The sequence below is a fragment of the Metopolophium dirhodum genome, chromosome 4 (genome assembly GCF_019925205.1).
Source record: "Metopolophium dirhodum isolate CAU chromosome 4, ASM1992520v1, whole genome shotgun sequence".
Lineage (NCBI taxonomy): Eukaryota > Metazoa > Arthropoda > Insecta > Hemiptera > Aphididae > Metopolophium > Metopolophium dirhodum.
The window spans coordinates 39847196-39864501 of record NC_083563.1 but is presented as its reverse complement, the minus strand read 5'-3'; the positions used below and the strand labels follow the sequence as shown (position 1 = coordinate 39864501).

At 32.1% G+C, this 17306-nt stretch overlaps 2 protein-coding genes across 6 annotated transcripts in view; one reads left to right on the top strand and one right to left on the bottom strand.

The window, feature by feature from the left end:
* Positions 1-17306, bottom strand: part of LOC132943737 (small conductance calcium-activated potassium channel protein-like) — a 260695-nt gene that overhangs the window by 201816 nt on the left and 41573 nt on the right. The window lies entirely within an intron of this gene.
* LOC132943656 (uncharacterized) lies at positions 6-3299 on the top strand. The gene has a single exon (XM_061012677.1). The coding sequence runs from the start codon at positions 6-8 to the stop codon at positions 3297-3299; it is 3294 nt and encodes a 1097-aa protein (XP_060868660.1).

Genomic DNA, 17306 nt, shown 5'->3' with positions numbered 1-17306 from the left:
CAACAATGCCAACTACACAAGACAAGCAATGTGAAGACTGGTTTGTTAAAACCACGAAACGAGACGCCACCGGTCGATTTTATGTTGGTTTACCGTTTCGAACAATAGTATGTTTCCCGGATACAGCTGACATCGGATGTCAAGATGAGAAATCGGTCGTTTTAGGGTCATCCAGAACTTCTGCTCTGAACCGATTGTATAATTTAGAACGTCGCCTTGAAAAGGATCCGGAATTATATACTGCCTACCGGGCCTTCATGGATGATTACAGATCGTTAGGACATATGAAGTTAGCGACCGAGCCAGGCAAATATTTTATACCTCACCATCCTGTAGTTAAACGGTGTAATGAGGAACTGAAGATTCGTGTGGTGTTTGATGCCTCAGCTAAGTCTTCATCCGGAGTCTCATTAAATGACTGCTTGGTGACTGGACCAAAACTTCAGACAGAAATCGGTGATGTTTTGTTGCGCAGTCGACTACACAAATTTGTCTTTACAGCCGACATCACTAAAATGTACCGTCAAATATGTCTACATGAACCAGATAGAGTTTATCAACATATACTATGGCGCAATTCGCCTAGTGACGAGGTACAGGAGTATGAGTTGTGTACGGTCACATATGGCGTAAGTTCGGCTCCGTTTTTAGCGATTCGATGCCTACAACAGCTCAATATGGATGATGGACCTGAATTTCCACTCGTCCACGATGTCCTGTTAACTGATACATACGTGGATGATATTTTCGTTGGCGCTGACACTTTAGAGGACGTTTTAGCAGCAAAAATCCAAATCATCGACTTGTTAAATCGAGGTGGATTTAGCCTGAAAAAATGGGCTAGCAATTGTCCCGAGATTTTGAACACTATCGACATTGAAGACCGGGCTATGACACCATGGATAGAGCCAACTAGGGAAAAGGCCGTCAAAGTTTTAGGAGTACATTGGGACCCTGTACTTGACACATTCGGCTATCATTCGACGATAAGTCAAGTTACTCCTACAAAACGGTCAGTATTATCAACTGTTGCTCGCTTTTATGATCCAATCGGCGCGTTGGGTCCGATGGTTTTCTGGGCCAAGTGTTTAATGCAGAGGCTATGGATGGAAAAATTAGATTGGGATGCACCACTTTCATCAGCTTTGACATCGTTGTGGCAAGGTTTCATCGATAAGCTGCCGGACTTAGCATGCTTGTCGTTACCACGACACATTGCAGTAGTCAACAGTCAAGATATACAATTACTAGGATTCGCTGACGCGTCTCAGGTTGGATATGCAGCAACAGTGTATTTGCGTGTGGTAGACCAGAGTGATAATGTCCGATTGTATTTCCTGGCATGTAAAACAAAGGTTGCACCACTGAAGTCATCATCAATGGATATGTCATTAACCATACCACGGCTAGAGCTCTGTGCCGCACTCTTGTTGTCACGTCTCTTGTCTCTACGTTTGAAAGTTTTACAGGGCAGAATCAAGATCACACGTGTCCGGGCATGGACAGATTCAACTATTGTTTTATCGTGGCTCACAGCTGAACAAAGGCTATTTAAAATCTTTGTCACAAACCGAGTATCGAAAATACGCAATCTCGTACCCCAGTGCGAATGGGCTCACGTCGGTACTGCAGATAATCCAGCCGACCCTGCATCGCGAGGACTGCTTCCAGATGCCTTGGTAGCATGTTCATCATTTCTACATGGACCGGAATTTCTCCAGTATCCGGAAGAGCAATGGCCGGTTGCCATCACATCGATTGTAGATCCTGCAGAGCTCCCTGATTTTAAACGCCCATCGAAAAATGTGCTGTTAGCTCAACAGGTTGATGATAGTTTGATTCAGCGGTTTTCTGTGTTGCGCAAGATGCAACGGGTGCTAGCATATTGTCTTCGATTTGTCGACAAGGCTCGACAACGTCCAGTCGTGAGTGGACCAATCATTTGGAAGGAGTACGAAAATGTTTTGACAAAGGTAGCGAGGTACACTCAAAGGTTATATTACGCAGAGTTGCACCACCAACTAGGAACTTCAAATTCCGTCATCACCCCGAGTTCCCTCGCTCAACTTGCACCTTTTGTCGATGCTCACGGTGTGATTAGAGTAGGCGGCCGTCTACAGCATTCGGACTTGAACATAGACGCCAAACACCCTATCTTGTTACCAAAGTCGTCTCACCTTGCTTACATCATTATTCAACACTACCATCAGAACACTTTACATGGTGGATCGCGTCTAGTGGCCTCACTAATTCAGCGACGTTTTTGGATCGTTTCCAGTCGAGCTGCGATACGGCAAGTTATATTTAAATGTACAGTGTGTGTCAGATACAAGGCTGCCGCTCCCCAACCAGTGATGGCAGATTTACCCTCAGCAAGAGTCCAACAATGTCGACCATTTACAAATGTCGGGATGGACTACGGAGGTCCATTCACGGTTAAAGAAAGTCAACGCCGTAATTCAAGGACTTATAAGGCGTATCTTGCGTTATTTATTTGTCTATCCACCAAGGCTGTCCACCTGGAGGTGGTAACGGATTTGTCAACGCAAGCCTTTATGGCTGCGCTGGATCGATTTGTAGCCCGTAGAGGAATTCCTGCACAGATCCACTCGGATTGTGGTACAAATTACATTGGAGCAGCAAGGCAGCTTAAGACATTATTTAAAGACGCAGCACTCCAAGAAGCTCTGCATGCACGAGTTCCGTGTCAGTGGCGATTTAACCCGCCTGCAGCTCCGCACTTTGGCGGTATTTGGGAAGCTGCTATCAAAAGTACAAAGTTACACCTAAAAAAGGTTGTAGGTAATCAGGTGCATACCTTAGAGGAGTTGACGACATTGATTACACGGATCGAGGGTGTACTCAATTCTCGACCCTTGGTTGTCATGTCAAGCGATCCGAACGATTTGTCTGTGCTAACACCGGGACATTTTTTGATCGGACAACCGATCTTGGCAATTCCTGAACACGACATCAGTGACATTCCGCAGAATCGTCTCAAACGCTGGCAGTTAATTAAACAAGCCCTTCAATCATTTTGGAAACGGTGGAATCGGGAGTATTTGCACACGCTGCAAAGTAGACAGAAATGGTTCCATCAAAATCCCAGTCTCGGTGTCGGAGATATCGTCGTCATAAATTCACCTTCTCGACCTCCTTTGATGTGGCAAATTGGTCGGGTCATCGAGGTCCACCCTGGTGCTGACCAAGTGGTCCGTGTAGCCACTGTCAAGACAGCGGAAGGGATACTGAAACGTCCAGTGGTAAAGTTGGTTAAACTACCCACCGACAACGCTTAACTTACCTTCTTCCATTTGTTCCATCTTCCACCATCCCAAACATAAAATTTTCTTGCTGTGTATAATTATTTATGTATATATGCATTATTTTGTATTTGAATTGTCATAGGTTTATTTTTGTTTCTGTTTATTACTTAATAGTTGTACAATGATATGGTCTGACCGAGAAGTATCGGTTTTGAAAGTACCCTTTCAAAGCGGGGGAGGATGTTGGGACTCGGTTAACTACCAGAGCGCGCCGGTTATTCCGATGTTAAAATGATCCGGTTCCGTGACACGCATGCGCAGCCCAGTGCCGGCCAACGGCCGGTTTTTCGTCGTCAATTCGTTTTATCACGGACTCTACACGTCATGCGCTACAGGAAGAAGGCGTCCGTAGTGCCGTTGTTTTTTTGTTTTTAAATCGTCACGTGTTTTACGAGTATTGTCGCCATTGCGCGGTATGACATATTAGTCAAGTTTATATTGTCTATCGTTGTATGTAGTTGACGTACCACATACGAGAGTCGTCTTTTTTCTCCTCAATAAGTGCGATCGCTGGTTCGTTGTGCCGTATCGTCGCGTTCGTTGTGCTGTAGCGTCGCGTTTGATGTGCCGCCTTATAGGTTCTTACACGCTCGAATAAACGACATTCGCGTTGTAAGAACTTTCGATCGTATTCTCGCTCTCACATTCTACATGCTCGAACAGTAAAATTGGTGTTCGCATTATAGAAAGGGGTGAGTGATCGCAAGTTATCCTCATTAATTTCAATTCACGTGTGCGATGTTAGTCGCACTGGGTCAGTAGTGTCGCCGTCGTAGATCGTCACGTTCCCCAGTCTTCCGGTGCAGATACATCGACCCCGACCAGTACAGGACAGCAACCGACCGGTACCCAGGTCAGACGTATCATACCTTATTATTGTAATAGTTTGATAACCCAATATCACGTTCCGTGATTAATTATTATTATTTTATGTTGTTATGCGATGTGATAGGACTAACATAGCATTAAGTCTACGTTGTATTTTATTAATTATTATTCAAAGGGAGAGAAATAAATTATACAGTCCACTATCATTATATCCTTATTTATATTATACTAAATTAGATAGCACCCAGCCTAATATAGTCGAGTTTTCACCCGAGTTCAAGTGAACCGGAATTCGCGACAAACATGCGCAGTATTATAGCCTATATAATATATAGATATAGTCGCTCTAGGCTAAACTCGCGTGTTTTCGGGGGGGGGGGGGGGGGGGGTATGGAAAATTGAGTTTTTAAGACGTGGGTAGGCAGAGCAAACTGTCTTACGAGGACTGTCTAGACCATAATAATATAATACGAGTACATTGTAAACACGCTTGGTACATGTATCGCGCACGACACAGTCACGCGTAATATGCAAATATTTTACACTTGTTATTTTAATATTATACTCGGAATGTATCACTATGGTGTTGTTACGATGGTGCCTGCGTCGATATGGCCGAGACAGAAATAACTGGAGTTTTCATAACTTTCCATAAACTTTGTTCGCGATTGACTCCGAGTCTTTGGACCAGAAACCGTTCACTGCGCATAGTACGTATAATATTTAACTTCATACTTTTTTCTGCACACGTGTTCAAAACAAACTTTAGTGCTTGCACCGATGATAGTCTGTTACATAATATTATAATATCATATTACAGCAATGTTCACGCGTACCTAATATACGACTGACGTGGCGTGTTGGTTTTAGTTTATTATTGGTATTAATCTGATGTTGCTTGATTCAAAATGAAGTCTTTTGATACCTAAGTATATAATGTACGTATTGGAATATTATGATACACCCTGTGCAGTGTACATGGACCGCAATGAAGTCGGACTGCACGTAGAGTGGCGCGATCGTTACAGAGTCAATAAAACACTCGGCCATGAGTGCTGCAGTGTCGTCAATGGTTGACTGGGGGAGAAAACTGCTAGTATTACAGTCTGAAATAACAATATTACTATTGTATCTGCGCTCAGTTAAAACGACGAGATTGAAGGAATGCGATTATCCAATGATGTGTCATTTCACACGATTTTTTTTGTGGTGGTTATGGATTTCCATGATATTAAAAAATGTTATTTATTTGAAAAAGTTAACAACGTGAATAATAATGTGGTGCTATATCCGTGAAGTAGTAGGTGTTATTGATTATAAATTCTAATATGTATAGACAACATTATGAAACATAGCAACGTATGAAAGTGTGATGTCGGTATTTTTTCGTAATTTTTCGTATTTTTTCTTCGGTGTATCACGGATACAAGGTATTATATTATAACATTATTATAGTTATTTATCATGTCTTTGGTGTGAAGTAAAATTACTCATTATATACTTATACATTTTTTTTTATTATTATTACGTATACAGGGTGTAACAGAAAGAACTAACAAAAAAAAAAAAAAAATATATGCTACTTGAACGAATGACAAAAATTGATAAAATTATATGATAAGTAAATAGTTTAAAAAATATACCCATGTCACCAAATTTCCAAAAATAATATTTTTAAAAAAGTTATTGCGTTCCAAATTAATTTAATCAAAAAAATATTGATATTTTAAAAAGTTCTAAAAAATAAACTACTTGACTTAGATAAATGTGTTTACCATCCAAATCGTTCTTATAATCAGATTCACAAATTGGCTATTTTGAATTTATTTTTAGTATTAAAAAATAAAAATAATTTTTGTTATTAAACGTGTAGCGTGAGTGGCTATAAATTATATACAAACAAAAAAATTTTAAGACATTGATAAGAACAAAAGTTATTCTAAAAGTCAGTTCTTTCTGTTACGCCCTGTATAATAATATTGACCATATTATAAATTGTATTGACCATTAAAATTACTCCTATAAAAGTATATGCTAGTAACTAACCAAATCTAAACTCAAATGTAGTGTATTATTAATTGTCATAACCTATACATATAGGTAATATAAAAATCATGTATTGTAGCATCAACAACAGTATTATGGATACTGGACAATGCCAATGGAATTGTCGCACGTTTTCTGAATTTCTGATTTTCTCTCGAAGGTGTAGTTATGAGATATTTTGTCATATTGTCATTTTTTTTTTATTCGTGTGACAGTTTTGCACGTTTTGGTGTTACAATATGTTTTAATATTTATTCCTGTGAAAAAAATACGTAAATATTTATGTCATACAAAAACGTTTATCATAATATTCATATTATACGCTGTAAAATCATAATATAGGTACTATGGAAATATGTAAATATTTCACCTATGTAAATGATTCTTGTCACCCCCTTAAGCATATCACGTGGAACTTTTGTGAAATAATATTTTCATGTGGAGATGATAACTAAACCGTAAAACTCTGCCACTTGGTGTGAAAACTTGATCGGTGTTAAACTATTTTAAGCTGAATAAGTACCCACATTATAATATTATTAAAAAAAAAAAAAAAAATGTTTCAATTAATTCGAATACTCTGTTTTAAAGGTTTTTAAAACGCAAACACATCAAGTTCCTAAGTGAAACGTCAGTACAGTTATAGATTCAATAAACGCGTGTATAGTACCTATCGGCTATCGTAGTACCTAACCTATCATTGGATTAATATTATATTCCCTAAACAAATATAAAAAAGTATTGTTGATTTGTAGAATATTCCTATGTTAAAAGCAATATTTGTGGTGAAATATCTTAATAGTTAATATTTAAAGAATAAGTGCAACATATGCCTTTAAGACATATGTATAGGTATTATTGGTTTTAAAGGCAGCACATTATTGATACAAAATAATATTCAATTTTAGGGTGCTATATCGTAATTGAAATCTCAACCAACCCAATTAATTTCTACAGATTAGACATATTTCATTGTCACTTCAGAAAAATTTAATTATTTTTAAGATAATAAAATATGTTCTCACTGAATTTCAGGAAATTACGCATTTCATAATAATATTGTAAACAAAAAATATTAAACATGTTAATCATATAAAAAAAACAACACATTATTGTAATAAAAACCAATATAGGTCACTTGTGTGTAATTTAATTAAATATAAAATCTATATACCTTGAATTCGATATCCGTTACCTATATAATATTATTATCATCATTAAACTTAAAATAATATTTACTGCAAAATAGTTCATATTAACGTACATAATGACAATTAATGTACAATTATTAAACTTTCCCAATCTCCACCATTAATATTTACTATCTCGTTAATTCTTGGCTCATGCGAAATTATCGTAGATGTTAACATGACAAACTTGTTAGAAACTCCTTGTAGATATTTTATAATGTCCATGGACTTATTACATTTTTAATGCATACAATATAAAGTAAAACATCTTATTTTAATTGATTGGCTAATTCATTGTACACCGTACAGTCTATTAGTTATTTGTATGAATGTAATTTTTAAAATGAAGAATTATTATATTATAGGTGTTTTATTATAGAGATACAATAATATAAATGTAATTGTTGTTATTGGTAAACATTTTTGGTTAAAATGTCAACTTGAAACGGTCGTTGCTATATAAATTGAAATCCCATATAATAATATTATGTAACTATTTGGAAGGATTTCACTAATTTAAATACTTTGATAATTTGAAATACAATTATCTATAAATCATATTGACATCATTATTTGGTATTTAATGATTATTTGGGATCTTTCAAGTCTTAAGAGGATTGCCATTTGCCACACTCACATAATATGTCACCTTACAGACGTATAACATATACAGAACATTTTTGTATTTCATTTAGCTTTAGGCTTTAGCATAACTAATTTTTAATTTTTGAATTGAATAATGAAATACATTTTTCTGTTAATAAGGTTAAAAGTAAAAAACAGTATTTGTGTTTGCACGTTGAGGTTTTACGGTATTTTTTATTTTAAGCCAGCTATGATAATTATTAAATTTTAATATTTTACTTACTCATAACTCACTTAAAAATTGAAATATTATAACCACATCAACAGAACAAAAAGATTCAACAAAAATATAAAGAACTACCTACACTACCTACACGCTTAACGGTGGAGATTTTAGAGACACTTTAATCAATGTAATGTGTATGACTATACAGTTGAATTAATTGCATGAAATATTATTAAAATTTAACTTCTTGAAATGTCAGAAATTTTGTGGAGATGGTGAATTTACAGTAATTTATTCATTATTTTAATGATTGTATTATATTGTATTTGGTACACACCCACATAAAAGTTTAATGAGAGTGTTTTGCAGTGTAAAACTGACATTAATAAATAAATTGTAAAAACCAAAGTGATGAAGCTTCCTGTTTTTTTTCTCTATTTACTATTTCCAGTAATAATGTACATATACATATAATGCAAACCAACTGATCTTTAACTAACACTCATATAGATTAGGGTTCTATATGTCACTCCTAAATTCCTTTCCGGTGGCTTTGAACATGTTAACGCCTTTTCCTTAAAGACAAATATATTCTTATTTAAACGATACATATTATGATTCTAGTATTCTAATATCATGCTATATTTACTATAAAAACTATTAAATACCATGTTAATATCCTTACTTTCTTTATTTGGAATCAAAATCTAAAAATGCATTCAGTATTTAAACATTAAGCTCGAAATCTTCTTTTGCAGTGATTTATAATGGTTTTTGATAACATATTGTTCTTTTATATGTGAACTGTAAGTGTAGAGTGAAGATGCCGTGCAATTGTTCGAAAAAATATTTAAAAAAATAAAAATTAAATTACCGCCTAATATTAACATATTGTTTAAATAATTTAAATAATTATTAAAATATTAAATTGGGGGACGAGGTGGCCGAGTGGTCTAACGCGACGGATTCGGCACAGCCGGTCTGAGTTCGATCCTCGACCACTGGGCGGCATTTTTCTCCGTGCAAGTCACGGTGTCCGGAGAACAAGTGCCGCCATCCCCCCACCCCGGGGCACGGCAGAAACCTACGGGTGCCCCATTAGAAATTCTGCCAAACACAACACACACGTGTACCAACCTACCCAATATAAAAAAACCTACAGTGCCCTCCCCACACCCAATAGCCTATGTTGCCGCGGGTTACCCAATAAAAAAAAAAAAATTAAATTATTTAATAGCTTAAAATTCATATTATTTTAATGTATTATACTAAACATCTAAGCAATTTTAGTCATTTAACGAAATCACTAGCAAGATGAAAGTGTGAGAAAAATAAGCGAGTGAAATTATAATTTTTACATTAGATAATATTATATTATTCTTCAATTACTATGTTATTATTATTAATTTCTTAATTCTTCTACACAAAAAAAAAAACAGAAACCTTCAAATAAAAATTCAAATGTAGAGGTTTGGTAATAATTAATATGACAAACAATCAAAGTCATTAATATATTGACATATATATTCTTGAGATCATTACTGTGCTGAATAAATATCTCGCGTTAAACGAATGATCAACAAATGCTGGACCCCTGGAGGTATTTAGTATTACACTATTAGGCTAAATAAACAATATAATTTTAATATTTTGTGTTAAATATGTGTAACGATAAGGCATAGAAGCACAAATGATAGTTATCGATTATACAACTAACGATTTTTTTTAAATTTAATTCCATGATGCGAAAAAAACACGCGATGTTTTAAATTGGCACATGTTAAGTTGGTTCACTAGATTAAAAATAACGTTATGAAAATAATATTGTATTGATTTATTATTTTTAAAACAAAAAAAAATAATGTTTAAGTGATTGGAAATACCTATCGTGTATATGTGGATATTATGATTAACTTGTAGACTGAAAAATGACTGTTTCTCAACAGAGAACTAACTTCAACTGTAAATTGGTAGATATGCTAAGTGTATATATTTATTAAATATACCATACAATTATTCTTGTATATATTGTTTGTGTCTGATAAATACATTTTTTAATATGTCAACAGTTTAAACTTGCACGATAAATACGATGTGTACAATTAATTTGAAAATATTGGTTGGTTATAGTTGTATGGCGTAAAAATAATATCGCGTACTTTTGTAATATATAAATGATAATATACATTAGAATATTGATAAACGATAAGAAGTATGTCCAGTGCGAGTATATTCGGGTGTCATAAATCAAACGGAAATAAAAATATTCATGCAAAGAAATTAACATTCCATTAAACTTAGATCACAGAAATTCATAATTCACACATTGGCATCACGCAACAATAATCAATATCTAGCGACCTAGATTCACATGGGTATTGTGCAATAATAATCGCATCTCGATCATCCATGAGTAATATGATACGACGATCGTCCAATCAAAAACACATACCAACATTATATGGAAGAACACACAAGACAATGCCGATATTGCGCAACAAAATGGGAACGATAAATTTCGCAATGCTTTGTATATAGGGAGCGCCCACACGGAGACGACTCTCTCGTCTCTCTTCGGATACTCTTCGGACTCTCTTCGAATACTCTACAGACACTCTTTGGATCACTTGGATTATTCGGACGGACTCATTCTCGGACTAATTGTTTCGCCGCAGCACGATGTCTTGAGGCAGTATGATACGGTCAGGAGGCCTTATTCGACGAAGGCGAAGCACAATGTGTCCTGCATCCACGGTTTTAACAACTCACCTCCATACATAAGTCGCCACTCTTTTCTCATTTGAAAGCTACACTAATTCATTTCTATATTAAAAAATCTTACTATACTGCGTTGATTTAAACACCGGGTATGAAAACTTATATCGATATATTCATCTTAATATTTATAATCTAAAAACACTTATGTTATTATCATAACTGCGTACCGATTCTTTCCTATATCCTTGATACGCCATTCTATATTTTTATCCAATCATAATAGTTTAATATATACTTTTAACAAACTACATAAAGAATAAGGTAAATTATTAAACAATGTCTAATATGTTAGGTGTACCAAATTTGTAACATTTAAAACGGTAATAAAACTTACACAATATAGTATAATATACTATATATTATATTAAATAGGATATTGTAGACTAAACAATCGTATGATAATAGCGTGCATCGACTCACACCAAAGAGATTATATTATATATTATACATTGTTTGCAACTAAACGAGATAAGTGATACATTTTTACACCAATCTACTAATAATTTAGTAGTGGAATAGAAACAATTATATAAACTTCATATAGCTTTTATTAATACCAAATAAACCCCAACTTAGTAACACATAAATTATTTTTATCCTGCTACGAATACCACCCAATTTTGGTACCATTTATTTATCCATTTTTATTTCATTTTTTTCTATTCTACTAAACTTTTTTTTGAAATAAATCAAACTTAAGGATTTTATTTTGTTGTTTTTTTATTATACACCTATAAAGAATAGCATCCTGGAACTTTGAAGTAATAAAATAAATTAAAAAGCAAGTATTTTACGGCCTATTTATTTTGTTTCAAGCAGATTTATAGTAAGTTATTATAATATATTAGCTGGTACCTAGATGGTTTTTAGTCACATATTTTTACTGCTGTTTTTTTTATTACGATGGCGGATAAACGAATAAAAATGAATAGCTACAATCAGCTGTTAACGCTTACATTCTCAGATTATATTTAAAAACAGTTGAGTCGTGATTCTTGTAATGTATAATAAACAAGAAGAATTCATTATATTATTATAAAAAAAAAATCGAACGCTGTTTAAAGTTTAATACTTATAAAATATTATCAAAAACATTAACTTTTGTACACTATATATTAAAATATTATTGTTTGAGCAAAAAAATATTTAAATAGTAAATATTTTGCATGTATATTATACGATATTATTTAAACCTAATGCATTTCGAATGCCGAAACTGTTTCCGTACACTAACATGATGTTATACCCGTATTGAAAAACCATTTCCGCCTAAATGGCAGGGTATACTGCGCGGGGTCGGGTTGTTTCCAGTTTCCACTGTTTACTTTTTTTTTTTAATTGATAACGTATGCCACGCCTCCCGAAGACCGCGTTCAAGGCCACAACCGTCCGATTCAGCCAATGCACAGAGTTTCATACCCCTGATAATAGTATGCTAAAAATATATCATAATATATGCCATAAGGTCCTTCAGAAAAAATACCGTTACCAAGTTCAGAAGCAGTCAGACAACTGATCATACTCGTCAATAATGCCAAACTTAGACAGTTAATAATGTCAAAATAATAAAATATTGTGAGAACGAATATAAAGCTAGTTTAAGCTGTAAAATTAAAAAGTAAAGAAATACAACTAAATAAACACTTTTGTCTGAAAAGACGACGACGCTATCAAAAATATTTTGTTTGTTTTTTGTAATCAATAAATTTTTTTCATATTCCATACCATTATTAAAATACTTCAACTCAGAGAAACTGCGATGTCCTTGTCTCTACATCGTGCATTCCATCATTAAGATGAGCTTAAAGTTAAAAATCGTCAACAAATCGACCTGTGTCGAAACAACACGTGATTATTAGTATCAGTGTCACGTGGTATGAAAAATGTATTAATTTGATAACTGTACGCAACCATATGACTTATGAAGGTTAAAGCCAAACATGTTATCAAATAATAGTAACACACGTCAGAGACCACAGCAAATGTGTAGTACCTACAAGTGTACAACAATGGTCAATTAGTTTGGATTGTTTTTGCAAAGTTATTAGTCGGTTCGCGTGGGAGAAATTGATATTTGTTTAATTGCTCGCTATTCTGAACACCGTTAGTATTATGAATCCGAACTGAACAACTGCAGCACAGAATAACATTGAATTACATGAGTTCTTATGGGGTATGGATTTGCTATACATTTAGAGAGTCCTGTTGGTATATCAGTGTAGCCTAGTGTATATTATAATATATAATGATCAATAGTACAACTTATTGATACAATAAATATCGTAGATGATTTCATTTTATCAATTACCACCAGTGTTTGGACTTATCTAGATAAATTTATGTAGATGGATATCTTAGATAATTTTTTTTGCTAATCTAAATCAATTCATCTAGATACATTTTTTATTGATAACAATTGTGAAGTTGTACAAATGCATTTTTAAATATTTATACAGATTCTCAAACAAAGTTTATAGTTTATAAATAATGTAATTATTTGTATTTATATCATTATTATTATTATGTTCTTAGTGCCCGACTATAAAATATACCTAAATTTAAAACCATTTAAAAAATAATCGTATCTTTTTTTTTCTAAATAAAAAAATACTTATCTAACCAGAACACTGATTAACGCTGAAAAATAAAATGTTTATCACGATGATAACTTCAAACATTTGTAGATTCAGTTTCACCAGAAAATGATAATTTTCAATATTTATTTTTGAATATATCTAGCTACCCTGATATTATTCGACAATTTTTCACCGATTTTCGAGTTCTCATTAAGTGATCCTTATCCTAGCTTCTGGTTATTTTGTGACCGCAGTGCGAAGTTACCACGACGTGTACACATAAATACAATATTATACTGATGTAAAGTGCGTATTGATAACATCGCGAATTTAATATCCGCGCCAACAATCCCGACACAACATCTATTGCCTGTCACGGATATACCATATACCTACCACTATACCAGCCACCACGATGGCATTGCGGTCGTGTACGTATATATACTCATATCATGTACCTATACGCTTCTGCCTCATTGCATTTAAATTATTATTTAGCTGGTTACATTCGCTTTCTACACATCATTATGATCGACAACGTGGCCCTGTGGGCGATCGCATTCGTTTAAAATTAACGATTTATTATAGCTAATATAGCATTCGTAGCATTAATGAAGTCCCAGGAGAGCAAATTGATGAGCTGTTATAACAATGTATGACGGAAAAAATAAAGAAAAAAATAGGTATCACTAATTTAAATATTGTAAAATATATTGTACCTACCTACTGTTTGCCAAAAAAAAGTTATTTTCAATACAGGTGAGTGCGAATCCCTATGACAGAAAAAGCACATAAGATTTTATTTGACCTACCCAAATATATTATTTTTGCTCGTAAACAATTATACATACCTAATCAGTTATATAGTTACCTATCTACGTAAATTGTATAAGTATTAGACCGTTATTACTATATTGGAATAATAATCGGGTTTATTAACAATTGAACTCGCACGTATTCACAAAATACATTTAATATTCTGTTACAAATATTTAAGAAATAAGAAAACAGTTAGTCCGGTTACGTTAGTATTATTTTTTAAATTAGGAAATCATTCAAACTTATTGAATATTTTAAAAGCAATTATACGCAAAGATTATCTACGTGGCTACGTATCTAGAAATTGATCATTGGTTATAAATTAAACTGGCAATTTTTCAATAAATAATGACAGTTTTCATGTCACATCCATTACACCCTTGAGACCTAATTATTATATTCTAAGAACCAAAAAATACTAATAAAATAACTTAAGCAAATATTTCGAGTGGATCAGTATTTTTTAAACATAGTAATATATTATTGTTGTTTTATGTCACACCAATTAATAGCACATTTACTTTAAGTAAAAAATATCACTATAAGATAATATAGAATACAAATACAATAGGACATCAAATAAACATATTCAGTCTCATAGACTCAAAAACGCAACCCATATATGCACAGTAAATGAAAGAAGACTTATACGTAAAAATTGAGTAGTAAAAATATATTTTATTATTTATAACTTATAAGTATAATAGTTCAAGAAACCATTTTATGTACCTTCGTATTCTATCATTTAAATTTTTTTAATTATCTTAACCATTTATATTATATGATATGTTTTTAAATAACATAATACAAATATTATGAATGTACCATTTAAATTTATATTATAAATTAAATGTTATTTAAAATTAAAAAAACATAGGAAATATAAATTATTATAATAAATTATTCCAGTTTACTGTAAGTATCTACTAGACATACAAGTAATTATTTCAGTACTTCTGGAAACACACTTTTTAGACTCATAAAAACAAATAAATTTACATTTTTAAATTATGCATTAATATAATCTGTTTATACTTATTTAAATTTTCATTAAAATTATTTATTAATTCATAGATTCATGTTTTAATAACTAACATTTTCATTATTTATCACCATTACAGATTTATTTAAAAAAAATGTATGCAAGCAACTGTATTGCTTTCTTTATATAACTGTTTTATAAAAATATAAAATCAGTATAAAGTTGAAAAAAATATATATTTGAATGTAGAATGTAGATCATAATTTAGAGAAAATTTAAATATAAAACTTTTTTTCCATTAGATATAATAATATTATCAAAATAACCTTTTGCCACAAATGTGTTCAGTACATTTTTTATTATTTCAAATCGATATAAATCAAAAGAAGCCATTTGTGTATCAAGGAAATTTAACTATGCACCTATTAATAGAATTAAACAATCGAAACTTTATAGGTAATGATTAAATATTATGATACCGTAAGATTATCCGTTAAATTTATTATAATGCGATTAAGTTATCGATATTCAGTAAACATGATTATTAGAAAAAAAAAAATAATAACTTAAAAGTGTTTATAGTATCTCTATCAAATCATAACTAAAAACATCCATAACATTTTAGATACAACCCTCGTATGCTCATGTATTTCCTACACGACTGAAAAGTCCAACCGAAACGTTTGTTGTTGAATATAAACAAATAGCCTAACAGATGCCGGTGTAAAACTTTTGTACTTTCTGAACTTTATCAGCATAGAGATCTCAACATCAACAATAAATGTTCTCACGATAAAGAAAAACCATTTTCACTAAGACTTATTTATTAATATTGTAAAACATATTATGCCTTTGTTACTATGTATATATATTATATATTATAGGTACCTATATATAATATGTATAGTGGATCGTGAAAGAAGGTTATTTATTTAATTTGTTTTTTTATTTGCATATTAATATAAAAAATCGATTGAGAAAGTAATCTAAGACAATCTAAATATTATACTTTATTTGCAAGACAAATATTTATACTAAAATAAATTGAAATAATAATGTAAAATATATGTTAACCTAGATAGGTAAAAGAATTCAAGGATTAATTAATGGATAACTAAGAAATAATCTCAACATAATAGTAATTTAATTTATGTTCCTGGATAATCGTTATTAAAATATTCATTTTAATTTTTGTCTGATCAAAATAATATGAACCATTGATTTATACTAGTACTAAAATATTGATGATATTATTGCTAACTAATTAACCAACGTGTAACTATAACTAAATGGATGCCTTTACTATTTACTTGATACTTTTCATAATATTATGTTATCGTGGTACATTTTTAGTGAGACTTTAAGGTTTATTGTTCATATAGTTTGTGTGTTTGTATGTATTTAAAAAATAATCTTAAATGCACTTTGGTAAATCGTATAGTTAAGTGATACCTCTAAATCTTCATGATTGTTATCATATTATATACATTTTGACTGTTATTTTAGAATTTATCATTAAAAAATGGTACCTATACACAGTTTTGCCATAAGAGGTGCTTAGAAGACTTTTAAATAACTACCATTGAATCAACATTTTTTTCGTCTATGAATTAAAAAAAAGTTCTGCTATTTAAGAATCCATTATTTATACGTAATTATTGTAAAAATAAACATTCAACATTTTTTAATAATAACTGATTTTTAGATTTTTTAAAACGTCATTATTTTCCTGTAGCTCACCCTATATTACTTAATAATTTATTCATTGAATTTTCAACATTATTTAATGAGATATTTAATAATTTTACAACTTCTTTTGCTTGGTAAATAATGTGGAATCAAAAGGTTTAATAACGTCCACCAAAAGTAAATTACCTCCGAAATTACCTATATTTGTAATATTTGTATATGGAGTAATACGAAGACAAATATTTACTATTTTGTATTTAA